Source organism: Dendrobium catenatum, unplaced genomic scaffold (assembly GCF_001605985.2).
Source record: "Dendrobium catenatum unplaced genomic scaffold, ASM160598v2 fragScaff_scaffold_733, whole genome shotgun sequence".
Classification (NCBI taxonomy): domain Eukaryota; kingdom Viridiplantae; phylum Streptophyta; class Magnoliopsida; order Asparagales; family Orchidaceae; genus Dendrobium; species Dendrobium catenatum.
This window is the reverse complement of record NW_021319195.1, coordinates 729,058-756,834: the sequence shown is the minus strand read 5'-3', so window position 1 is coordinate 756,834 and position 27,777 is coordinate 729,058. Positions and strand designations below refer to the sequence as shown.

Genomic DNA, 27,777 nt, shown 5'->3' with positions numbered 1-27,777 from the left:
CATTTTTGTGCCTTTTTTCATTCATATATATCATATAAATCATAATATCAAATATCATGTCATACTCCAGGATCTATATTGAAAGAATTACATTAAATTTTTATATTAATTATTTAACTAGAGCTTACCAATGAACAACTAAAGGAAACATAATTGCATTTTTGTCTTGTTCAGAGCCTTATACCATATAATCTTTACAATTTTATGAAAACATGTAAAAGCATGTAATGAGTACATAGCCCAACAAGTAACTAAAATCTTATCATTGAAATCAATGCAAGATAAAAGAGAATAATATAATATAAATTTTATTATGAAATATATGCATTAATGCATATACTGATTGTTTATATCAATTTATCCTTATATAGTTCATCACATCTCAATTCATTAAAACATCAATCACGGTAACAATAATTGTCAATAGTACTAATATTAGTAATAATATTGGTATCATCATCAATAATGTTAAATAGTGTTCATGATAATAAACGATATTAGTGTCAGTCACAATATCAATACAATATTCGTAGCAGTGTCGATATCAGTATTCAGATATTCAATGAGTGAATCTTGCTCATACACTTATAACTATCAATCAATCTTCCATTATAGCTCTCAACCAATGTACTCCATATAACTTCCCTTTAATCATATGAATCAGTTGCCCCGACTCCTTATAACTCACAATCAATCTCCAACACCTTATAACTTCTAATTAGCGAGTCATGTGAATAATAGAATAAGTAGAATATCAAATGGAGTTATCATATCATGTATCAGATATCATTCAGTACTTCATTTAAAATATAATAAAATTATATCAAATAATTCAGAATGATCAATTTATAACATATCTAAATTTGCATAATGAAAGCTTATGACATCAATAGATAATATACTTTTGATAAATTTAGGAGAAATAAAATTTGTATCCATAGAAATTAAAATAATTGAAAATAAAAATAAGATATTAGTCACTTATAATAAAAAGAACAAATTTGCAATATATAAGACTCACAAATATGATTCAATGGCTTTTATCTCTCCTCTCTCTTCTTCTCATCTTTAACTTCAAACCAAATAATAATTAGTCTCAATCATATCAATTATGTTACCAGAAATCAATCTTATATCACATATCACAAGTCAAATTGCTTTCATATGAGAAATAATCACTTCATCGCCATTGGCGTATCATGTCATATCAGTGAATCTTCTTATTCTCTAATTTCATACCACTAAGGATCACATCATGAATCTTATTTAAATGAAAGCCCATTGACCCACCATCTTATACAAGTTAACATGTTCCTAACCAACCTGAATTAATCAATCTTTTTTAGCTAGCCTTTTTTTGTGTTTTTTTTTGCTTTCATACATGTCATATAAATCATAATGCCAAATATCATGTAAACCCAATACAACCATTATTATACTTAGTAGTATGCATGTATAATGCTAAAATACATGTTATATCAAATGAATAGTAAATTAATATAGATCGTGTATCTCTTGTCCAGATGCAGTATATTGGCTCCTGATAAAATCATATTTAGTGTTTTTCTACTCATTTCAAAGAAAATGATATATGTGTAAAATTAATTAGTAAAATTTCAAAATAAACCAATCAAAATGTTTATGATGCTAATATATATAATATATAAAAAATTACATGATGAAAATTCAAAAAAATGGAAGATATTTCATTTTTATTAATGTCATAAGGGTAGAAATAGACAAAACTCAAAATCATTAAAAATAAAAGAATTATTCTTTGGGTAGTAGGTTCTGATCTGTGTTATAGGTATACCTTTTGATTAGTTTTATTTTTTGTAGGCTTGGCTATTATTGGAATATGTCATTCATTGCCAAGTGTTATTGTAGATACCTCAGATTTATTTAGTGTTATTCGGATTTATTCATTGCCAAGGGTTGTTGCCCATCCTAAAAAAAAAAAAAGTTGGATCCGCCCAATATCCATTACATGAATTTATTCACAAACTTTTATTCTTAAATTTTTTTTTTTTTACTATTTAGGTAATTGCCTCAAGCTTATTGTTAATTATAAGTTCACAATATCCCAAGCTAGTAATTAAAGTAAATTAAAAAATTTAAAATATGTATTCTTAAATCTAACATACCATATATTTTCAAAAATACCATGTATTTCAAACTACTTTATTATTTTTTTCCATCATGCTCTTACTTGTCATTTGACTTTTGCAATATAGCGCCTCTTTATAGAAATAATTGATGTGGAAGCAATAGAATAGGAAAAACAGGGACAATGCAAACAGAATAAGGATAACAATAAAGCTTTACTGGTAATATTCAAAGGAGTAAAAATTACTTTCGTCTATTATATCCCCTTCCTATAAGAGAGACTTCAGTTTATAAGAAAAGGTGCAACAAGAGTAAGAAAAGGTAAATGTACTATAGTACTATGATTAGCTGTAGGAGTAGTGGAAGCTATGCTGAATAACGAAAAAAAGGTATCACTAAGGTTGCGGTGGCCATGCGGAATACTGTGGGCAAAGGAATTCCACATCAATAATCAATTGGGACCCGAAAAATTGTAACTGTTGGTATTCAAAGAGATAGTGAGCTCATTGTAACTTAAAAAAATGTCATACACTCACCTTTCCTATGGATGTTGGAAGGTATCACATGAGAGTTTTGATGGTTTCGAGCTATACGGAGTCACAATGAAAAGGCACGAAGAACAATTCTAAAAACTATCATAGAAAATGGATGTAAGCGATAAGTTTGAGCTTTACTAACATTCGGATATTTGTGTAAATACGATAGATTATATATTATATTTTAATATAATGACATTTTTTTAAAGATATTTTAAAATCTTTATGTAAAAAAATATTTTCAGAATATCAATTAAGAAACACATGACGTAAAAATAAAGATCGGATATATATATATTTGCCGGTACTCAGCCCACTACAGTTCTGCAGGGGAAGAGCTTCTTGTCTGGGCCGCCTCCTCTACCGGCACTGGTAAAGGGTTTCTCTTCTCCGAATAGCTTCGCTGCGAAATACCCATTCAAGTGGTAAGTTCCCCTCCAAGCACCCACTGCGCTCCGGGCGGCTTTTGGCGGCTTCCGCCGCTGTGGTGAAGGTACCTTCAACTCCCTTAATTTCTTTATACTGCACTGTTTACACTTTCTTTCCTTCGTATTTCACATGGTGGTAACAGCGATTGAATGGTATTAAGAAAATGCCGAACTCTTTAAGTTATGGAAATCTATAAAGTTTGAAATGAGGGAAAATGGGACGCGGTATGATAAAATTGTTGAATTCTAGTGTTTTCTGGGCTGCATTTTTATGATGCTGTAAGTTTAAAAACTCTGGCATCGTATTTGTCGATGAAAATCGTTAGCTACGGTGAATCATTTCTATCACCATCGTCTTTGGCTTTTGCAGTATGATCTTATTATTTTTCTCATTGTCGTAATCTCGGTCCATGATTCTTTAAAAAAACTCACTTAGGTCCATTTGTGTGTGTGTGTGTGTGTGTGTGTGGGTGGGGATGAGGTGTGTGTTCTGGCCATCATTTTCCTCCATTTAAGTATAATCTATTGAAACCACTTGTTGAAATCAATTATGTGGTAGTCGATGCTATATCCATGAAATATTTTTGATACTTTTTTAATGAAAAAATTGCATTTCGTCCTACTGTGTTGGTTGGTTCATTTTTTTTCCTATCTACATCCCTCTCTTTACCTCCTTTTTACTAACTTGTAATAGGGAGATCTAAGCACAAGAAGCATATTGATTATTGAACCACATTGTAGTCGACCTTAATTAGTAAGAGAGGGATTTTGGAAGAGGCCAGCCACATCTTACACAGACTCAACCCACTTTGGCATGAGAGAGAAGGAGACTGGTGAGTGGAATATTCATTTTTGACAAGGGCATTTCCTTTATAGTTTTTCTTATAAGAATTGATTTGTCATTTGATAGCATGGACCGAGTTACGTTCTTTTTTAATAAAATCCCAATGACAAATTGGGGGTTTTCAAAAGTTTGAAAACTGTTTCACTTTACTATCATTAAAAATAAAAGAACAAAACTGCAAAATGCTCAAACATGTATACTTTGTGTGCTTTGATGAACAAGCGCAATTTCATATTGCCATGCACGAAAAGAGTAAATTTATTCACCTTCAAACATACTTTTCAAATACGTTAGTGCATGCCTTTAATCACAGAAATAATTGAACAATTACATTATATGTGTAGGCATAGTTTGCATTGAAGAAATTTAATAATAGTATATAATGACGTTTCTACAAGAATAAGCAAAATACTAAAGACGATCATGTAATGAAAATTAACATGAATTGATATCATTTTGTTTCTTTTTACAGATTCATCTTTGATGATCTTGCTCCTCTTAGTTCATATATGATGCTTGTATCTAGAAAAGTAGATTTGTAACGCCTGAGTTTCTAAAAAATTTTAAGATTTTGATATGTTTCCACTTTAAATTTATAATTGCAAAGATCAAGAGCCATCTTCTATCAATGGATACGCAGTTAAGAGTGCTATAATTATGAATTATGGAGTTTGAAGTAGTTCTTATTTGGAATGAGGCTTGCAATTGGTATTTTGAAATCAGGCACTTTAACTGGCAATGCAATGTGAAGCCTGAAAATATGTCTGTTTATGAAGTATTATAGAGATTGAGCTTTGCTGGGTGAAGTATCAGACAATTCACTGTTTTTATTTTCTTTCTTTTACTTGTTTATATATGATATAAGTATTTACTTATTTTGATGTTATTTTTTTTAATGATGCAATGACCTACTCAGCATGACTAACTACCTTGTTTAACCTCAACAGAGCCCCAATATTGCTTCAATTTTTATTCTTAACGGCCTTCCCTTTTGTAATTAAGTAAAAAAAAACATGAACTCTTAATTACATTTTCATAGCATCATTATTGTTAATTAGCTTTTAGATGCTATCCAGTGGAATTGGCCTTTCCAAAGGGGTACAACTACTACAAAATGGAATAGGAGTAACCTTACCCATCCCACTCCTTAACTTCAGTGTTTCTCAAAGGTAAATGACCATGCTTGTTTGCTTAGAGCGATTACACCACTTTCCTGGATATTCTTAACTAAAGTAATTCAGTGGTTTTCATTTTCCCTGTTCAAATAGATTGTCTTCACTGTGGAATTCTACTCAACTCCGACAATTTGTGGTGGAAGAAAAAGCTGTGCGAGGTGATGGTTTCAGGAAGAAAATTGATACATATGCTCAAATGATAACAACGGATGCACAAATGTCAGTGACAACAACAAAGAAACAAATGAAGTATGTGCTGGTGACTGGTGGTGTGGTAAGTGGTTTAGGGAAGGGTGTAACAGCAAGCAGCATCGGTGTCGTGCTCAAAGCTTGCGGGCTTCGTGTGACCTCAATAAAAATAGGTTTCCCTACATGTTCCCTTGGCCTTCAGTGACTACGAAATTATTAGCATGTTCTTCTTTCCAATAAGCTATTTACTCAGTGAATTGAGTATTATTATGGTCTTGTATGTGTCTAAGATTACTGACTAATGTTGGTAATGTGGAAAGTTTTTAATGAGATCATATTTTCCGATTTTTGGGTTATTGAGCCATGATTTTTTCTTGTTATCCTCGTTCATGGAGGATTGTACGCAAAGTTAATTTGTTTTAATTCATCTATTTATATTTTTTGTGTTGTTTATCAATTTGAAGCAAACAATTAATTGGCTAATATTGAAGCATTATTTATAATCATTAAAGTACAATAATATATACACACACACACTTAATTTGCTTACAAAAGCTAGTTGATGGGTGTATTATGTTAGACCAGCCCAATTTTATACCAGGCGGAAGCTTGGTTCCGCCCAGGCAAGTCCCGACCCCTTGGGGTGGGCTCCATGCGTTAAGGAAGAGAGAGAGAGAGGGGGCTGATGAGCTGGAGATTTGAATTTGCAGGGTTGTTTTGAATTTTTACTTTGTATTGTTTGCTTTTAATAGTTATTCTCATCATAGGGTTAGGGTTATGCTTGTTTATTGCTGAATGTAGGAGTTCTCTAGGTTTGCTTGGGCTCTAGCTACCGGTTAGAGATTGGGAGAGCCGGATCTTCCTCTCGAATTGAAGATCCATTGTATCCTGCTTGTTTTCTTCCACTTTTCATCAATTATCAAGTTTATGTATTGCTTTTCCAAGGGATTTCTTCAATTTCTTCTTGGTGCTTGCTGAAATTCCAAATTTCAGCTACTATTTTTGTGATTTCTGCACTTACTTCCTATCATATTTTTACTATGCATAGATTTTATTTTTTTGGGTTTAAGTTTCCTTGTATTTTTTTATCATTCCTGATTTCTTTGATTACTGTCTATCATTTTGATGGAGTGTACTATTGCGGCTGAATTTTCTTGAATGTAATGCAACGGCCAACATTTGAGGATAATTAGGTCATACCAAGAAGGTGAGTTGTGTCAAATAAAATTGGTGTAATGAGAGGGGCAGGAGCTATAGTGTACCCTTCAACTACTTGCTGCAAGAATTGGATCTTTGACATAACTTTTGCTTTAAACATCTTCTCTGAAATATCTACAGCTCTGAACCAGACTTTTAGATTATATGCCAGTTGTGCTTCCCACTATACTCTTCACATTTTATCACCCAATTTTTATCTCTCCTCATCGAAACACCACTCAATTTTATATGTCCACATCCAAAACACCTTCACCAACATAAAAAGGAAAAAGAAAAACAGAAATAAAATAGATAAAAAATACTACTTATATATTCTGATACCCTTAATAATTAGTTTTTTATTAGTAGTGATGGGGCCTGGTTGTCTTTAGATAATATTAGGATGTTTTTCTTTTGTGGCATAATTTCTATTGCAACTTTAGCAATGGCAATATATTGTTTTGAAGTTTTTATATATTTTGAAAAGGGTTAAATTTCAAAATAATCCACTGACTATTCATATATGGCCATCTTAGTCTCACAATATAACATTGATCCAATTCAATCCATCGACTATAAACATTTGATACAAAATGGTCCATTTGAGGGTAAACTAGGATCAATTTTGTAAAGTTGATGGACTAAATTGGGAGCAATTTCATATCACAGTTAGAATATGAGGCACTATTTTGGACCTTTTTGTGAAGTTGAAGTACTAAATTGTAGCAATTTGATACTCTGGGATTAAATTAGATATACAAGAATGGAGTAGGGACTATTTTGAGAATTTTCTATTTTTAAAAATACTAGTTAAGAAAGACTCACTAATAGGGTCTCAGATACTTCTTGGTTGTGCCATAAAGAGAAAAAAAAAGTTGTTTAAGCTCGGGGATACTTATATGATAGGCCAAATGAAGTTTTTATTCTGTTGAACTTTCTTATAGTGAAGTTCCATTGTTTGCTATTTAAAATATATAACATGGCGAGCTTCTGACCCAAAAACTACTGATGGTCTGGGAACCTGGATTGAATGATGATCATTTTTAATTTTGGATGGGATAATGATTGCTCAACTAACTTGAGGGACCATGGAATTTCAACCGAGGCTGTGATTTGAAGTGAAGGAAATGAAGTGGAGCTAGTTTTTAGAACAGAGAACAATGAGTTGAATTGGCATTTTGATTACTTATTGAATTTGAGCTTCCTTAGAATTCACTTTTCTTGGAATTAGTTCTCTTTGCTTTCATCTACTGGCAGAAAGAGAGATTGAGATGAGATAAGGGTTGGCTAAGAGAGAGAGAGGACGAGAGTTTCATTAGGATTCACTTTTCTTGGAATTTGGTTTCCCTTACTTGCAATCATGGATGGAAAGAGATAGTGAGATGAGACCCCTTTGTCCCTAAGCTAGAGAGTAGGGGCAAACTAGTGTGTGTGAGAGAGAGGAGTTAAGTCTATTTGATTATCGTTAATTTTGGAATATCCATGAAGCTTACCAGAGTTCCTATCTAATTTAAATTAGGGGAGAATAAATTGTTTCACTATACATGGAATTACGAGAAAGTAGTTAGCCATCTAATCAATAAAATAAGTAAATGAAATAATCAGCATTCTTAAGGTAATCCAATGGAAATAAAATATTCCTAGCAGTGCGGGAGGTGGTTAGTCTCTTCCTTGGACAAGGAAGGATAGTATACTACATATAGAGTGCTCTGGTTTGATGATGTGATATTCCATTTGATGTGGCACTCTTTTATGCTTACAGTATGTTAGTAGATTTCTTGTAGCCTTTTGTGGCATTTATTCATGTAAATTTACACATGGCTCCATTTGAGTCCTTGGAGTTTAAAATAACTTAACTCATTGGTCAAGTTAGCTTGGATTAACTTAATCATAGAGTCAGTTTTGCCAAAGTGACCAATTCATGCAGAATTGATCTAAAGTGGCCAATTTAAATTAATTGATCAAAATTGGTGGATACCTTTCAGATAAACTTTTAGTAATTTTTGTGGGTAATATGGGCTTCTATTTTATGAGTTTAGGGTTTAAACTTCAAACTATGTGATAGTCATGAGGCCATGAACATGTCATAGTAAATATAAACAAGATAAATTACAAGCATGTATCTTAAGTTTTGTGTAGGTAATCACTTGTTTTCTCAAAAGTTTTTATCAAGGCTTTCGATTTTTTTTTATTGATAAATTTATCATATAAATTCTTGATTTGTAGACATACATGAATTTGGTGCATGTATGAAATGCTTTAAAAAGCTTGAGGGACTAGATTTTAAAATTTTGAAAATGTTTGACTTGGGTCATTACTTGGCTTAAACATAATGATTTTGATATATTTAGCCCTTAAATCATGCAAAGTGTACCAGTCTAAACTTTATCAATCTCACAGAACTAAGGTTTGAATTTTTGAGGTTTATGCTTGTCAAAGGTAGAAGGAAGGAATCATCTTTTACCAATCATCACTACCTCCTATATCATTCACAGCATAAGATGGATGGGTGGGAGAAAGCAGAGAAAAATTACTAATGCCGTAAGCCTTTCCTTAAACTCTCCAGTTTTAGTTATGATTATTTTTGATAGCGATCAAATTGCCTTCTATCCCTTCCCTTACAAATGTGCACCATACTATGTTGAAGGAGAAGTTGGTATTTTGGGGTGAAAGGATGCGAAGAGGAATAGGTGATAGGCTAATGGTTTCCAATGTAGATATTAGAAGGAAGATATAGATTGAAAACTTTTGAAGTTGAAGGAGATGTGAGCAGGAATTAATGATGGCTTGTGGACAGGGTGGGGGGATTTTTAGCTCTTAGGTGTTTGCTGATGTTGCAGTAGAAGGTTCAAAACAACTCTCTTTGAGAACACCAAAGAGTGAATGGGATTAATCTAGGAGAAATAATTACATAATTATGACAGAATAATAAATAATCGCATAGATAGACATGATTGCTTAAGTTATGTGGTTCGATCAAGAATGACTTAATCCATGGAGTGCATAAAAACTGAAGCCTATAAAAACTACAACTTTTGGCATATACATGTCTGTGCGATTCTTGACAAATTACAATCAGTTGCAAGGATTCTTTTTCTTCTTTTATGCTTTAACTTGCCAATGCCCTACCATTATGTTTTTTGGCAAATGTATTTAGTGCAATCATTATGTCTATATTAGAAGTAGCATTTATTTTTGTCTTTTGCATATTAAAATTTTCTAGAACCTTAGTTTTCTACTTCTCAAACATCTGTGGAGTACATCTAAAGATATAATGTTTCTTGTGCAGACCCATACTTGAACACTGATGCAGGGACCATGTCTCCTTTCGAGCATGGGGAGGTTTTTGTTCTTGATGACGGTGGGGAGGTTACCATCCACCCTTTGCATATTACATGAACTCTTAATACAAAAATTATATCTTTTAAAAACTCCATTTTCAACCTTATTGAACATTGATGTTTGATGCTTTAAGGTTTTATGGAACATTTTGTAATTTTTGTAACTACCATGCAGTTTCTTGCTCTATTTGTGGGTTTACCTATTGCTTTATTCATTCGAGGTATCTTATATTGATTTTATCCAATTAACAGGTTGATCTAGACTTGGGAAACTATGAACGATTCTTGGATATTAGACTTACCAAGGATAACAACATCACCACGGGAAAGATATATCAGGCAAGTCCATTTTATTGGAAGCTTATTATAACACAAAATATTATGTGGCACTGAATTTTTTATATACATTATAATTTGGTACAGTCTGTTATCGACAAAGAAAGACGTGGTGACTATCTTGGAAAGACTGTTCAGGTTTTTTTATTTGAGACATTGCCTTTTTCTTGAACCGATATTATGTTACAAAAAGTTTATTGAAATTGTAAGTTTATGATTGGGGATTGGGGATCCTAGGTTGTGCCTCACATAACTGATGCCATAAAGAATTGGATCGAGTCAGTATCATCTATTCCTGTTGATGGAAAAGATCAACCTGCTGATGTTTGTGTAATAGAGTTGGGTGGAACTGTAGGTATGATATACAAATACTTAATGTTCAACCTTACACCATGGGCATAGAGGCACAAAGGCCAAAGCTATTCAGGTGCTGCTGTAGTTACTAATATTTTAACTTTTGAAGGTGATATTGAATCAATGCCTTTTATTGAAGCTCTTCGTCAATTGTCATTTTCTCTTGGTAAGCTCACAAATTTTTTACTTTAGTTTCTCTGAAAAGTGTGTTTGTTCTTGATTAAGCCCAAACTGCGATATTAAATCTATAATTTTGCTATCACAGCTACTTATGTTCTCCCTGTTCAACTTATGTCATTTGTATATGAATTATAAATTATGAGCACGTTTGAAGGCTGGGTTACTGACTTATAGTATTGAAATATATATAATGAATGCTTTTGTGTTCTGAACAAAAAGGTTCTCTCTTAGGAATGGGTTGCATTTATCATTTACTTGGATATTGGAATAAACCCCAAAATTGCTATTTATGTAATTGTCAATTAGGGTTTTGTTCCAATTTCATTAAGATTAATAATGACAAAAGCCTTTGAACTATTTTGAATATATTAATGGCTCGAGAATGAGCTTCACAATTTTCTAGAATACTGAATCTTGTTACCTGGCTCATTTCATTTGACGATAACTTAGTTGGAGCGAGCTACTTGTTTGGGAATGCCTTGGCTCCATAACTCGGGGAATTGTTTATATAATTTGATCACAAAATCATACTCAAATAGTTAATATCACAATTTAAATTACTCGCTAAATAACTTGAAATTGTATGTCTATTGCTACGTGATAAACGCATAAAATTAAGTGATATGTGGGGCGAATGTTTGCATGTCAAACTATTTTACTTGCTCGCCGCATCCATATTTGCTCAATTATTCTGGTCATTCAAAAGAGCTAAAAAATAACTATATGAGGGATCATTTTTTTATCAGTGTTGCATTAAAAAGGGAATAATAAAATTACTTTTCTCTAAAATATCTGTCTTCTATGAGTTCAATTTATTTGATCGTAGTGTTCATGCCCTATCACTACTTCAAATCCATATGTATTTCTCCCTCTCATCTTTTCCATCTCATGTACAAAATCATTATTAACATTTGATGCTCTTTCTTATTGAGATTTGTTAAACAGAAGAAGTGCAAGTGATATCACCTTATTCTGGCTAACATACAAAAAGCTCAGTTGGCCATAGGCCAGTTATAAAAATTAAAATCAGGTCATAACATATCTGTACATGGTTTATTTTCTATCCCTTTTTATGTCCATTTCTATTTATAGCAAATATTTTCTTATTTTTAAATTTGATTTATTTTATCAGTTTATTTAACTCTATCCGGATAAGATTAGATCTAGATTTGAATGTTTGTGAGGATTATATAGGACTGTATTTGCTTTCAAATATGCGGCCTTATCTTTATAACCCTATTTTTTTAAATACTAGTACATGGTGTGTGATTATTGATTATTGATTGATGATGAATTAAGTCTGTTTCTCTGTGAGGCTAATTAAGTGCTCTTAAGATCCAAGTTGCACACGCCATGCTATTCATGTTATTGTTCTCCCCCTCCATCTGAAGATTAAATAGAACCTTTATAATAAGCATCGAGTTTAGGTTCCTAGCAATTATCAAGTAAGAAGGAAGTACTTAGTGTCCAAGATAGCACACAACACACCTTGGAATCTATCCTAGGAAGGCTGCCCATATTGTGAAAGGCACAATTCATTTCAATTATCATTCTTTTTATGGATGCCGTAGTCATCTATGTATAATATTCTTCTTCTTCTCTTCATCTCAAGAGGAAAGAAAAACTTTATGACGAACATTTAATTTGGGTTCCTAGCACTTTGAAAGGGAGAAGGAAACACTTAGTATCCAGGATAGTGCGCATCACACATTGGAACCTATCCTATGAATGCTGTCCAATTGGGAATGGAAAAATTCATTGCAATCATTTTTCTTTTATGGACGCCTTAGCCATTTAGAGGCTTCGGTTATGATTTGCACATGAGTCCTTGCATTCTATGAAGTGCCACTTAAACTTAAAAATAGTATTTAAATGCAAATGCTAGAGAAGTCCTTTTATGTAAGTTCATCTTCGCATATGAATGAATAAATACATATGAAGAGTAGACAAATTACATGAGATATAAACCATATGAGTTTTTTAGCATCTTCTTGATCAGGATTTGTATCCATTCTCCCATCTCCATCAAGAAGAGTGAAAACCTTTCCCTGCACACCATCATAGGTGCTGGAGTTGTGAATGGTGAGATAGTTTTTAGCTTTTTTTCCATTCCATCCTATCTTGTTATTCACTTATTGGGGTATGGCGTGCGAGCACGCGTGCACATCGGTTTGTGTGGGCATTGTGGGCTTGTGTGGATTGGTGAGTGTGGGGATGGGTGCGCACTCACACAAGCATGGCTGTGGAAGAGGGTGCCACCCTCAAATGATGTTTTGTTAGAAATTTGGGAAAGTAAAAGTATGATCTTGGAACTTACTGATCTATCTTAATGAACAAAAAAAAGTGCATTTAACCCTTCACAAAACTTAATTACTAAAAGCTTGGAATGTGGAAAACTTTGCAAATTTGATTTATCGATTAAATGGAACAGTTCTACATGCTGCATAATGTAACTACAACTAAACGCCACAAATAGTTCTAGTTCCCGAAAAAACTAGTTTTACATGCTAAAAGAAACCAAACATTTGAAAACCATGTGACAACCATTGAAATGCTCTACATGCCGTGACCTTAGTAAATAAAAGCAGGAAATATTTTATGCTATTAATACAATATAGATGTACTGCTTTAGGTGCTACAAAAATGTTAAGAACCTTGAAAAATGAAAACATAGACAACGGTATGGACTAGAGAAAAGTGGTGAATGTCCACATAAATATTGTTTTTGATATTTAAAAAATGATATATCCTAGGTATTGCAGTGATTGCTTTATTTTGATATATTTATGGATATCTTTGCTTCGATGTGTAATGAGCAGAATTTTGATTAACATATTTTATTATCGTTCCCAAATCATGGTTTCTGAACTTATGTTTTTTATTTGTTCGTAGGAAAGGAGAATTTCTGTCTCATTCATGTAAGCCTTGTACCTGTACTTGGTGTTGTTGGTGAGCAGGTGAGTAGTCCTTGTTTTTTTTTTCCATGAACATGAATCATATTATTATTAATATAAAAACGTTTGATTCTTTCAATGACATGAGAGAAGAATCCAAAATGTCTTTTTCTTTTTGTTAGAGAGCCTTTGGGAGTTATTTAATCTTCCTCTACATGACATCATAAACGTTTATCAACTTTTTTTTTTGAAATAATTCTAAAAGCTAAACTTGTTATCTGCAATTTCGTTCAATTTTTTTTTTTATAGAAAACGAAGCCTACACAGCATAGTGTTCGAGAATTGAGAGCATTGGGCTTGACTCCTGACCTACTAGCATGTCGTTCAGATCAGGTAAGAACATAACCATTAATATCTCTCTCTCTCTCTCTCTCTCTCTCTCTCTCTCTCTTTCTCTCTCTCTCCCTTCTCTCTATATATATATATATATATATATATATATATATATGTGGAAATTCATGGAACAGATCTGATCCATATCAAGGCTACTCTCTCCTTTTTTGTTATCAGAATGCTACTTTTCTTCAGTCGTGGGATGTAGTTTTTTCAGGGCCTTAGATGCAAGGTTGCCTTGAAAGAACTAGAAAATAATTAAGAAGATGCAAAAGATGGCCAACACTAAAAAATTTAAAAAGAACAAATAGCACTATATTTTAGGATTCATTTATTTATAAATGAAAAAATAAAAAAACTATCAATAAACTAATAAGAAAATACAAACTACAGTGACAATAAACTAATAAGAAAATACAAACTACAGTGACATTTAACAGATAATAAAATTTTTGTGATGTGCAAAAGATGTCAAATGACTCGGATAAACAAGATAGTTATTGAATTAAACTTCTATGTCGTATGAAACATAAACATAAACAAAAATATATGAGCTGAACATCAAGATTGCCTACAATCATCAGTTTCCCAAGTCTTTAAATCATTCAACTCTGGAGAGCACATGTGGCGATACATCAACAAGATCTAGCTCTTAGCAACATGACTTGTTGGCAGATCATCAAATGGTGGCTAATTCTTCGAGTGAGCAGAGGATGACAATATCTGAAGGGAACATGAGTAAACTTTATGAGTAGTGCTGTATGAAGTGGCATTGGACCAACTTTTGTGAACTTGTAGGATCTATTTGTGAGAAAAATGATTTTGATGCTATCAAGAATTTCTGTACTTTTTATTTTATTTGAACAATAGTATATTTCATTTTATTTTCTTTTTTTTTAGCTATCCAATGATGGGAAAGCATCCAATGATTATGGTAGGTTGTGCATAGGGCTTGGTAGACCTTTGGTTTGCTGGCTTGATTGGTCCATTTTCTTCTACTGGTTCACGGGTTGGTTGGAGGAGGTTTGGATGGAGCTCATTCTCTTAGTTGCTTGAGCTGAAGTTTAGTAGCTCATTAATGTCCAAAAGGTAGCTCATTATGAAGGATTCAATGATGGGATGGACTTGTGATGAGGACATCAGAGATCAACGGCTATGATCTTGAGTTATTTATTTATATGTTTTATGTATTAGTTTATTTTATATTGCTATTTTTCCCTTTATACCCTTACGGGTGATCATGTAATATTGTAGCCCGAAGGGCATTTCAGTCTTTTATTTCTTTTCTTTTCATGAGGCCTATTTATAGGCTAGTAGTTTTGTATTTTGGGATGATGAATTGTTAATGAAAAATTTTATTATACTTGTCTGATCTCTTGGTGAGTTCATGAGAGGGGATTGATCTCTTAGTGAGTTCATGAGAGGAGAAACCCGAGGAGGGTGACCGCAATACCCGTCAACCTTTGGAAGAGTCCAAGATTCGCGGTTCTTACGATCTCTTTGTGAGTTTGTTAGTTTACTTTTATCTTATTTGTATTTTTCTTTCATCTCCTTTCTCCCCCACTTCCTCCACCTCCCTCCCAAATTCCGCCGCCACCGTTTGCTTGGATATCATTCACCGAATTCTTCCCAAAACCCCCACCACCGGCCTATATCCAACTCCCCACCGAATTCCCTAGCCCCCCTCTCCTCCATACCGCCGGCCCTCCTCTTTGCCCCCACCATTAATGAGGGTTAATAGCCTCATTATACCTTCCCAAAATAACATCCCTTGAGTTAGGAAAGAGAAGTCCCCGGTTTTTTAAATTCGAATTTTGAATTTCAAAATCTTTCCTAATTTGTCACCGCCATATTTGGAAAGTTTTAAATCTCATTCAATTTAATTTTAAATTGAATAGGATGTAATTATTCCTCCTCCTTATTTAGTGGGCTGCATTTAGAAGCTTAAAAAATCCTCCCCAATTCCCTCCCTCCCTCTCAATGCCGCCGGCCACCCATTAATGGCTTCCCCATTAATGTCCATTAAAGCTCCCTACCCATCTTTAATTTGAATTCAAATTTCAAATTAATTCCCTCCAAATTCACCTTAAATCTGAAATAAATCTCAGATTTAATTCCCAATCGCAACTAAGGCCTTGGTCCACATTTATTGAATGTGGACACAATTTTCCCCTCCCTCTTTATGGCCGACCCCTCTTCCCCTCTTGCTTAATTATTTCCTTCCTTATTGAAGGCTTCAATTAGGGAAATAATTAAACTCCCCTTGTCCTTTTCTTCCTCTCTTATTTGAATTTCAAGATTCAAATCCCTAACTAAGATGAATCTGAAAATAACTTCAGATTTTTCCCTCCACCGCAAGCTACAAAATCTGATACTGTTTTCAGATTTCCTTTTCTGGAGAGTCATCCCCTAATCTCACTCTTCCCTAAGCCGTGACCAAGGGGAGAAATTTTCTGCTAGCACAACACTACTATCCAACCTCTGTGTTCATCCACGAGGAGCTATCCAGAGAGCTACAGCAAGTTCTTTTGCTGTCCCAACGTCCAGGATTTCATATTTTGCTGTCCATAAGGAATTCCAGCCAGCTTCCATTGCTGCCCAACAGTCCGGCAACTCCCGTATGCTGCCCAAGTTATTTCCAACAGTGCAGTTTGCTTTCCAGGGAAAATCTGCACCTGTATCTTGCTGTCCAGTCAATTGGAAGGTCTTCAAACGCTACCCGGATGTTTGAAATTGTTGACCACGCTTTCAAGAAGGTTCATGGATGTTGAGTCCAGTAACTGAGAGCTTGAAGTTGCCGTCCAGGGAAAATCTGCACCTGTATCTTGCTGTCCAGTCAATTGGAAGGTCTTCAAACGCTACCCGGATGTTTCAAATTGTTGACCACAGCAACTATTCAAACAATGGATGCCACCTACTTCCTTCCAAGCCTGTATCCTTGCAACTTTGTATCTTCTGATTATTTGGGTAAACTCTCCTCCAAATCTTTAATCTCTTAGTTGCTACTCAATTGTGGTTTATAAGTGATTCATGAAGGTTCATGCCATTCTCTCCGCTAACGCCTAGAAGTTGAAAGAGTTGAGTGAGGGGCGTCTCTTAGTGACTAAACTCATTGTTAGTTTAGGGATTATCGTTGAACACCTCTCATGTATAAAACGTTAGATTAACTTGATTGTTTTCTGATCTCAACTTTTACGCCTGTGATTCGGCCTAAGCTTTTATTATCATTCTTTGTGTTTTAGCATCGTTTAAATTCACCATTAAAATATAACTATTTGTTCTATGAATATTAAGTGTGCAAATTCCATAAAGTAATTCATCTTCGCATGTACGTTCTACAACAACTTGTCCCTTCTCCTTCCCCTTTCTTCTTGTCTCTTGGGAAACCTTGGCTTGTCTTTTAATTGTGGCTTATTTCTATGAATTGCATTCAAGGGGAGTTGCTGTTTTCCGAGCCTTTATCTCTTGGAAATCCGGCCAGCTGCTGTTTTCTTCGTGCCTGGGCTCTTTCTCGTGACCGTGACTCTTTGGTTCCGTGTGACCTGCTTGGCTCCCGTGAATGCCCCTTCGGTTCCTTGGCTCGGGCAGTTTTTCCATGAAAAGCAAATGAATTTCATGAACCTGGTTCTTGGGTTCTTGTGGAAAATTAATATATGACTTTTGGCATTCCCCTATCTTGCCTATAAATATGAGAAGAAGTTGTGAAGGAAGGGAGTTGATTATTGTGAGCAAAATTGCTATTGACCTGCGAGTTATTGGAAAAGCTTGCGAGCTTTGTCCGCCTTCTTTCTCATCCCCTCCAGAAATCTTGTGAGCTCTTTCCAACCTTTCGTCTCGGATTCCAACCTCTTTCGTCTCTCCGCAAGTGCCACTCCATATGTATCCTTCTTCTCAAAGTGAAGCAACTTTAGGGTGTCGTGTCTTGGTTGATTTGGAAGCATTTGTTGAAGAAATTGGACAATCTTGCAGTGGTGGACCATCGTTTTGCTAGTCTTATGCACTTATCTTATTTACCCTACAATTCGATGCATGTGAGGAACCCGCTCTGACGGTTGTCTGAGGATAGCGTCTTTTATTTTTCTTTATTTCCTTAAAATCTCTTAGTGTTTTCTTGTTGGATTTTGAAGTTTCAGTTATTTGCTTTTATTTTAATACAATTTGGTTTAAGTTCTATCCATTGTTCTCCTTGTGTCGATTTTCTTACTTTTGTGTCTACATCAGATTTGAACTAAAATATATTTTGCTCACATTAATACGCACTACTAAGGTTGCGTTATAGCTATAAAATCATCATTTTGCCTAGATTTTAGTTTTCTAAGGTCAGGAAGTAACACATATGCATGAATTATGAATAGTGCAATAAAATATGTTGTTTTTCAGGTTAATGATGAAATGCCTACAAACTTTCTAGACCATCGATATTGATATTTTTAAGAGGGATACAATTTCACAAAGTTTTGCAGTAATTACTTGCAAACTAGAAATATGCGCTTAATTAATAAAAAATATATATTCAAGGGATGATCAACCCCATTTAAAGTAAAGTTATTCAAATGATGTAAAATTTAATTAGAATGCATTAGAACCCTTGGGGATATTTAAAATTTTCATAAAAAAATTGTTAAGAATTTGTTTGTACATATCTCGGTGTAAATCAAATTGAACAACAAAGATATATTATAGCTTTATTCATTGAAAATTCGACACAATAAAATAGTTTTCAAAAGGTTTTAATTTTGGATGGAATGTATGGCATTGTTTAAAAAGGGTTGTTTTTTGAGTTAATTAAAGATTTGTGAGTAGAATTTCGGAGTGAAAAAGGTGTAGATATATTGGGAATTTTTAGAAAGGATAATAAATTTAGTATTGAAATTTTTGACCTTAATTGAAGTTGAATGGTTGTGTTTTTTTACTTTCTAGTGGTGGGGTTAGGCATACTATATCGATGATTTAGGGAGAGGTTTTTAGAGGGAAAGTTTATGTTTTTGGTAGGGATGGTGAGGGAAGTGAAAATACATTACTTGGATGGTGGGAAAAAAATGCGTTAAATGAAGGAAAAGAAACTTATAATAATGCATGACAAAGATGATGAAGATTTTAAAACCTAAATTTATTCAATTGATGCAAGATTATCATGAAAAACCTTGCAAAAATCATATCGAAAATGAAAAAGATGAAAAGATGGGTAAATCTAAAGATTTGATTAAATAAATAGAGTCAGATAAGCAAACGTTTTACTTGAACAAGGAGATTACATATATTGGAACTTGGAAGATATCAAATCTCATCCTTGATTAAGAATTAAAATGCCAGAGTAGATAAAGAAGGGATTTCACAACTAGAACTAGAATGTTTGTCATTCCATAGTTTCATAAATGTCTAGAATTCATTTGTTTATAGAGAAAAATACCAAAATGATTTCTTGGCTATTGGGGGCATACTATATTAAAAATCTAATTTAGTCTCTGAACTCCTTAAATAGGAGTCAAAATAGTCATTCAGCTAGAAGTGGTAGAAATTGACATTAAAATTAAATGGTGTGATTAGAAATAAGGGTATTTTGTAATATATATTGAAATTTGTTAAATCCTATCCATCCCTTGGCATTTTGATCCGACGACTAGGATGGGGATGCTACAAGTCAAAGTGGGAAGCACAATATATGGAAGCAAGATCGTAACTGAATATGCCACTCTCCTTCAAAGCTTGTGGCAAAAACTTGATCACTACAGATGCATACTCCTAGTATCACTCGAAAAATCACTTGCATCTTCTTCTCTTACACTTTCAGGTAAGTTTCTATATCTATTGAATTAAGTGCCTCTAGAAATCATTTGAAAGAGTTATTGATCATTGACTCAGGAGCCACATATCACATGACACACTCTACTACCCACTTCAACTATACTCCTTGCCCAAGTGATAAGAAAATCATCATTGCTTATGCTTCTCTTATCACAGTAGTAGCCCAAGGAGACATACCCTTATCTCTCTTCCTCACTCTAAAAAATGCTCCACATACCTCAATTATCCACAAACCTAATCTCCATACAAAAACTTACCAGTGAACATAATTGTCAAGTATTATTTAACCCTACTTGTTTGTAACTTCATTGATTGAACTATTATTTAACCCTACTTGTTTGTAACTTCATCGATTGAACTAAAAGAACGCTGTCAAAATAATTATATGGTCATGATGTCCAAAAGACATCAACAACTTAGAAAAACCTAGATAAGCAATCTTTTTTCTTGAACAAGGAGATCTTCCTCGGATGATATCAAATCCCATACTTGATTAATAATTAAAATGTTGTAGCAGATGAAGAAGGAATTTCACGCCTGAAACAATAATTTTATTCATTCCAAAATTGTTCTAAATGTCTCCAAATTTCTTTAATTATAGATTGAAGAAATAACGAGTTGTTAACAGATACAATGACATGGACTAAAGTAGCACTGGCGAGCAAATTATATGGCCTTTATATTCAAAAAGTTTAAAACGACAAAAAAAATATCTAGGTAGTTTTTGAAAAGACTTCTATGCTCTATGACCAAATGTAAATGTAAATATGGACGGTAAATGCATGAGCTAAATTCCAAGATTGTTTCTGGCTTCAACCTACTATATTTTTATCAATTTCTAACAATCAGAACTTGATATAATATTTATCCTTTAAATGTAATGTCCTTTTTATTTTTTTATAGTAAATATAGCATCATTAAGACAATGCATTTCACATTATGGAAGCAATCACTTCTTGGCTTTATTGTATTTTCCTCATTCATTTTTATTGTATTTTCCTCATTCATTTTCAGCCTTTAATAGAAGGTACAAAGGAAAAACTGTCTCAATTTTGTCATGTTCCGGTGAGCTCTTATTCATTGGAAACCTATATCCAATCTTTATTTGTATTTTGCGCTCAATTTATTTTCGTTTGAATCCGATAGGTTTCTAACATTCTCAATATCCATGATGTTCCAAACATCTGGCATGTTCCACTAATACTTAGGGTGAGTTTGGTGTCTCCTATTTCACATTTTCTTCCAGTGCTTCAGCTATGCTGTGCATCCTTGTAGCTTGAAGTTTGAAGTTATATTAGCAACTGTTGCCTGATTTTAACTTGATAGTTAAACTTTGCATTCTCTATCTAGAACCAAAATGCTCATAAAGCTATCTTGAAGCAGCTAAATTATCTCAGGCAAGTATCATACTTAAAAGTTCCCATCTTCCATTATATTATTTGTCTGCTATTTGTGTCACTTATTTATTTAACATCAAGAACTGAATATGAAGTTGCACTCCAGTATTGCTAGTGCCCCAGATTTACAGAACTGGACACAGATGGCAGAGTCATATGACAACCTTACTAATTATGTATGTATTACTATTGCTATTTTTTTATGTATTCTTCAACTTTATTTTTGAAAATACCTTTTTCATAGGTTAAAATTGCTATGGTCGGGAAGTATACCGGACTGATGGATTCTTACCTATCTGTTGTCAAGGTTTGGGAAAAGATATGAATGGCTTCACAAATTTTGGTTTCCATAAATTCCTTCCTCTAAATTTTTAATTTTAAACCTTTGTTTTTGAACCTTGCTAAAGAACCTTATGCAAAAAGTAGAATTCAACTAAAGATGACTTCCCAACAATTTGAGTTTAGTCCATCTTTTGAGTTTTTGGGCTATCATTGTTTGTAATTTTTAATCACACCTCATTTGAAGCATAGTTGTTGTGACCACTAAAAAGTCCATTTGTTTGCAAGTTCTTTTTCTAATGTTGCAATTATAATTAGAGTTTAACTACATGACACTCGCTACCATTTGGAAATAAAAATAACTATTGAAATGCATGGCCTTCAGAAGTTCCATTGAACGTGTTTCTGGGGCCATGCTGTTCCCGGCAGCTCATGCTAGAGCCTTCAAGAAGCTAAATAAGAACTAAATCATTTGATCTCTGTCTATTGAATTGGTTTATTTAACTTTTCCCGTCAATCTTAATCTTCAGGCTCTTTTACATGCCTGTGTTGCTTGTTCTTTAAAACCGTCAGTTCAGTGGATCGCAGCTTCAGATCTTGAGGAAGAAAATGCAAGATTGGTATTTCTTAAGCCATCTTACTCAGATACTGGATATTCTTGTTTCTGTGTCGGTTTCACCCTCTTGTAACATGCTTAGTTCTAAACCATCTCTTCTCAATACAGGCACCACAAGTACATGATGATGCGTGGGAAACCCTCAGAGTAAGATATTATTTCTTGATTGCAAACTTCACAATGATGTCAATTTTATTTTCAATTTTATAATGCAATGGCTTGTACCAGTAGCGCCAATATCTTCCAAGATGAATTATTTTTTGGAGGAATGGAACCCCAGGCCTCTCCTAACTTCAATACTACTAAGCCACACACCCAATTATACCACTTTGCCAACTGAATTTTTGGGATTAGCATCTAATGACCTATATAGTAATTCAGATATCATGTGATTTTAATGCATGTATTGTATCCAAAATTGATGAGTTATTTATGTATGGAGTTCTAAATCTACTTTATCTGCGAAATCACCTCAAATGTGCTATCAGTTGATTTTTGAATCTTATTGTTTTATCCTGAGGTCACATATCTACATCTTGGTTACAGTGAACTTCGAACTGTCTCTTGGATAGTTTATGCATAGTTGAGTAGATTAGAGATATATTGTTGCAGATATTGATTCCAGGAACTTGCATTCAAATAACAAATTAATCTTAGATGAGTCTTACTGCTAATAAACTTTTTTTGACCTCATTTAAACATGCCAGAGCTGTTCATGCGTTTTGGTTCCTGGTGGATTTGGTGACCGCGGAGTGCCAGGAATGATTTTGGCTGCGAAGTATGCTCGGGAGAATAATATTCCATATCTTGGAATTTGTTTGGGGATGCAAATTTCAGTTATTGAGTTTTCTAGATATGTATGTACTTTCTCCCATATATTTTCGCTACATGAATTATGCTTATTTATTATGCACACGCATGTGTGAGCATGCTGACTGATGCTGAGGTTGACTGAGTCCTCTCTAGGTTTTAGGGATGGAAAGAGCAAACAGTGAGGAATTTGATCCTCTGACGCCTTTTCCTGTTGTAATCTTCATGCCTGAGGTATTTTGTCTTGTCTTATTTGTTCAATACTTCTTAAAAAAATAATCAATTTGTATATTTGAATACAGGGTTCCAGAACACACATGGGAAGCACAATGAGACTTGGTTCACGGAGAACCTTCTTTAAGGATTCCACTTGCATTTCTTCAAAGCTGTATGCGTGAAATAAATACAACTTTCATTTTTACTACACATTACTAATGTAGAAGTAATGGGATAAAAAGGCTTACACCAAATTTAGCGTGGGTGACAAAGGTTCTATAAAATATATAATTTCAAGAGAATTTAAAGATAAAATTTTATGTTATACATAATTATATATAATTTTCTTAAATATGAAGATTGTTTTTTTCACTAAGGTTTCATTTGGGATAGCTTTCTTTCTGCTTTTTAAAGTAGCTTCCTAGTACAAAATTTTTAATTTTTATACTAAGGAGCTGCTTTAAGAAGCAATAAAAAAACCGTCCCAAACGAAACCTTAATGTAGGTGAATTCATTCTAAGAATGAAGAAAAAAATTGCAAAATTGGTTGGCATAGTTTGAATTATTCTTTTTCTTTTGGTTGAGCTTGCATGTTATGTATTGTTTTATCCAGTTTTGACTTTATAAATTATGAACTAAAGAAATGTCTTTCTACCAATTTGTAGATATGGAAACTCCGCCTTTGTGGATGAGCGTCATCGTCACAGATATGAGGTTAGTGGCAGATATGAAGCTCATATGATAATTGGTATGATTATTCTTTTTAATTATTAATGATGGGGAGGTATTTAGAAGGGCTCAAGGGTGGTTAGAGGGTTGGTGGATAATGATGATTAGTTTAGGATTTTTGGATTGATTTTTAGTAGAAATTTTATGTCAGCGCGAGTTTGATTTTTCTTTGATGGAAAAGGGATGACGTCCTCTATAACAAAGATTTGGGATGCGAACTAAATATTGATTTCAATTTTAGATTAATTGGATGTGTGATTTAAGTTATGATTTTTTTTTGCATAGACCGGTCAAAATAAATGGAACAACAGGAATTAGGGTTTTTTAGGATTATATCTTGGTCTTTGTGAGGTTTTAAGTGATTTAGGCTTTGGGAAGATGGTGAGGATGCGGGAGAATAATATGTGAGTGTTCACAAATCTTAATTGTGGTTTAAGCTAATAACACTAACTTCTTATAGACATGCGGTTTTGCAAGATATCAAAATCATTTTTTATTTAATCAATGGGGCCATAAACAATATATGAAGTGTTGTAGATAAGGAGGAAATCACACAAAAATATTATACAATAATTGTACTATGAAAACTCATCAATTGATTTTTATTGGTTAGTAGTAAGGATTTAGTTCAAGTGAAGTGCATTATGGATGAAGATCAAAAAGTGTTTTTATTATAAGGGGATATTCAACAAAGGTGGATGAGTATTTTGCTAAACTTTTTAACGAAGGTTGTGAGAATACAATTGTCTTTAGTGAACCTTATCATCTTAAATGAAAATAAAATTTTTTGTTTTTATCGGCGTATTAATAAAACCGAAATTATAGAGGTTTTAAAGAAAATGAAGTGTTGAAAAGCTTTTGGACTTGATGATATTCCGATAGAGGTGTGAAAATGCTTAGGAGATGAAGGAATTTCTTGGCTTATTAAACTTTTTAATATTATTTTGAAGACTAAAAAGATGTATGATTAGTAGAGAATGAGTGTGTTGATTTTTATTTTTAAAAATAAAGGTGATGCACAAGACTGTATGAATTATAGATGAATTAAGTTAATATGTCACACTTTAAAGCTATGGGAGAGAGTTATGGAGCATAGGTTATGATGTGATATTAATGTTTCTCAAAATCAATTTGGATTCATGCCGGGTACGTCTACTATGGAAGCTATACATTTTTTGAAAGGTTTGATGGTGAAGTATAGAGAGAATAATGATGATCTACATGTGATATTTATTGATTTAGAGAAAGCATATGATAAAGTTCCAAGAGACATCCTATGGAGAGTTCTAGAAAAGAAAGGGGTTAATAATACTTATATTCAAGTCTTTTAGGATATATATGTAGGAGATGTTACTTGTGTTCAAACACAATGTGGTTTGACCAATTATTTTCCTATTTCAATTGGATTATATCAATGATCAACCTTAAGCCTATATCTTTTTGCTTTAGCCATGGATGTTCTCACTAGACATTCGCAAGAGGTTGTACCCTGATGTATGCTTTTTGCTTATGATATTCTTCTTGTTGATAAGACTAGAGAGGGTGTTGAAGGTAAACTTCAATTATGGAGGTCAACCTTAGAGTCTAAAGATTTTCATTTGAGTAGATCCAAAATCGAATATATGGAGTGTAATTTAGTAGTAATAGAGCTTGTCGGGGAATTGTGACTTTGGGCGATCAAGTTATTGATAAGAGTGCACGTTTTAGATATCTTGAGTCTATTGTTTAGAGTGACGATGAAATAGATGGGGATATTATTAGTAGAATTCAAGTTGGATGGTTGAACTATAGGAATGCATCGGGCTTGTTGTGTGATATAAAAGCCCCCTCAAACTTAAGGGAAAATTCTATAAGATGTGGTGAGACCTGCAATGCTTTATGGTTCAAAATGTTGGCCATTAAAAGCGAAGCATAATATTAAGTTAAGTGTTACAAAGATGAGGATTCTCTGGTGGATGAGTGGCTTTACTCTTAGAGATAGGGTACAAAACGAGCTTATATGTGAAAAGGTTGAAGTAACTTCAGTGGAAAATAAGATTAGATAGAGTAACCTTTAATGGTTTGGTCATATAAAACGGCGGCCTTCTGATGACCCAATTACCATAGTAGATGTATTAGATTTGACTTATGTTAAGAGAGCTAGAGGTAGAGACCTATAAAGATTTGTTTAAAAAATATTAAAAATGACCTTTATTTATTAGATTTAAATGAGATTTTGACGGTAAACATAACACAATGAAAAAAAAAAAAAAAAAAACATTCATGTAGCCAAACCCACGTAGTGGGCTAAAGGCTTGATGTTGTTGTTGGCAGTGTTGTATCCTCAATTTGGGGGCAAATTATTACGTCATGATATTAATAAAATATTATTTTAAGTTAAGCGCGTCAAAATCGCAGGAAAAGCGCAGGTAAAGTGTAGGTAAATGGCAGTTAAAGCGCAGTCAAAGCACAAGTAAAGCGTAGTCAAAGCGCAGTCAAAGTTTTTTTTTTTTTTTTTGAAATATGTGCTTCAGAGGCCCTTGTTATTAATGGTTCATGTCTACGTGCACCTTCTAATAAAATTGTTTGAACAACTTCAGGTAAATCCAGTTATTGTAGGACAAGTGGAAGCTGCTGGCTTAAATTTTGTGGGCAGTGATGAGAGTGGAAAGCGAATGGAGGTAAAAATATCTCCTACAGTAAATCAATTTGTTTAAACTACTATTCTGCCTGCGAAAATCTAGAGATTATTTTGTGCGGGCATCGGACTGTTCGGAGGCTAATCAAAATGCGCCATGTCACCCGATACATATCGGTACAAAACAGAAGGGTGTCGTGGCTAGTTCTGATTCGCCTCCGATGACATCTGGTGTCCGCACATAATAATTTTTCGCTAAATACACGTCTTCAAATTTATTTTTTTGTGAGCTTTACAGATTCTTGAGCTAGCAGGCCATCCTTACTACATTGGTGTACAGTTCCATCCTGAATTCAAATCAAGACCTGGGAAGCCCACAGCAGTATTTTTAGGTAATATAAATATGCAGATAGATATAAATCTAAACTATTTAACCTCTTTTCTTTTCTTTTGTATATTCCAGGGCTTATATTAGCTGCTACAGGCCAGTTGCAAGCTCATCTGAAGGAGCTTTAGTGATATGCTGATATGTCCAATGTTTCTTCCCAGGCTCCCAGGTCACTTGCACTATCTCCCATCTCCAAGACCTGTTTCTCTTCTTCCCAAAACCTCAAAGATAATTTTTTTTTTTAATGTGGTAGAAAGTATGAAATGATATGCTTATATTATAAAAAAAAATTGTGAGAATTAGATGATGGCGATCTCCTGTATTTTTAAATAAAATAATGTGGTAGAAAGTATGAAATGATATGCTTAGTTCAGGATGCCATATTCTAGAGAGATTATTATGTGCGGATACCAGACATAGCTTATCGTTCATAGACGAATTAGGTGCAGCCATGTCGTCCAGTACCTAGCTGCGGTACTGAGTAGGGGTGACGTGGCGCATTTTCATTGGGCTCTGGATGGCGTTCGGCGTCCGCACCGAATAATTCATCCATATATTCTAATACTTCGTCATCAAATCAACAAATGATCTATTTGTTACTCTCATCTTTTAAGTTTTTAGATATTAATTATAAGTTTATCATATCACTTACTATTTATTAAATTTTTAAAAGTTAAATTTTGAAATTTATTTGGTGTGTTGAAGATTAAGTTCGATTAAATATTGATGAATTGTTTGGCTATTAACATTGGAATTTAAATCTCTTAACTTAAATCAGATTTAAATAATATTAAATTGTTTGTTAATATTCATAAATGATTAATACTAATTAAGATTTAATTTATTTGTATTTAATTTATATGATTGAAAATTATTTTTTTCAAAATTTAAAATTTCTTATTGATTTTAATTAGAGTAATCAATTTCTCCCCCCCCCCCCAAAAAAA

General features: G+C 33.5%; 1 protein-coding gene across 1 annotated transcript; it reads left to right on the top strand.

The window, feature by feature from the left end:
• The first annotated feature begins 2,941 nt into the window (after window positions 1-2,941).
• Window positions 2,942-27,211, top strand: LOC110102365 (CTP synthase). The gene is made up of 25 exons (XM_020830687.2): window positions 2,942-3,135; window positions 3,765-3,903; window positions 4,980-5,083; window positions 5,183-5,451; window positions 9,765-9,844; window positions 10,069-10,155; window positions 10,240-10,290; window positions 10,390-10,507; window positions 10,616-10,672; window positions 13,579-13,643; window positions 13,890-13,973; window positions 20,793-20,843; window positions 20,925-20,987; window positions 21,129-21,175; window positions 21,282-21,351; window positions 21,420-21,482; window positions 21,985-22,074; window positions 22,179-22,217; window positions 22,778-22,927; window positions 23,037-23,114; window positions 23,183-23,268; window positions 23,762-23,810; window positions 26,405-26,485; window positions 26,741-26,834; window positions 26,906-27,211. Exons 3-25 carry the CDS (start codon window positions 4,980-4,982, stop codon window positions 26,956-26,958), a joined length of 1,929 nt encoding a protein of 642 aa, XP_020686346.1. The 5' UTR covers window positions 2,942-3,135; window positions 3,765-3,903; the 3' UTR covers window positions 26,959-27,211.
• The last annotated feature ends 566 nt before the right edge of the window (window positions 27,212-27,777 follow it).

Bases quoted from the DNA above. Each gene is read 5' to 3' on its own strand.
- LOC110102365 (XM_020830687.2), top strand. From the start codon at position 4,980: ATGCTATCCAGTGGAATTGGCCTTTCCAAAGGGGTACAACTACTACAA. The intron at 20,844-20,924 runs GTGAGCTCTTAT...TGAATCCGATAG, and splicing joins CTCAATTTTGTCATGTTCCG to GTTTCTAACATTCTCAATAT. The intron at 21,176-21,281 runs GCAAGTATCATA...GTTGCACTCCAG, and splicing joins AAGCAGCTAAATTATCTCAG to TATTGCTAGTGCCCCAGATT.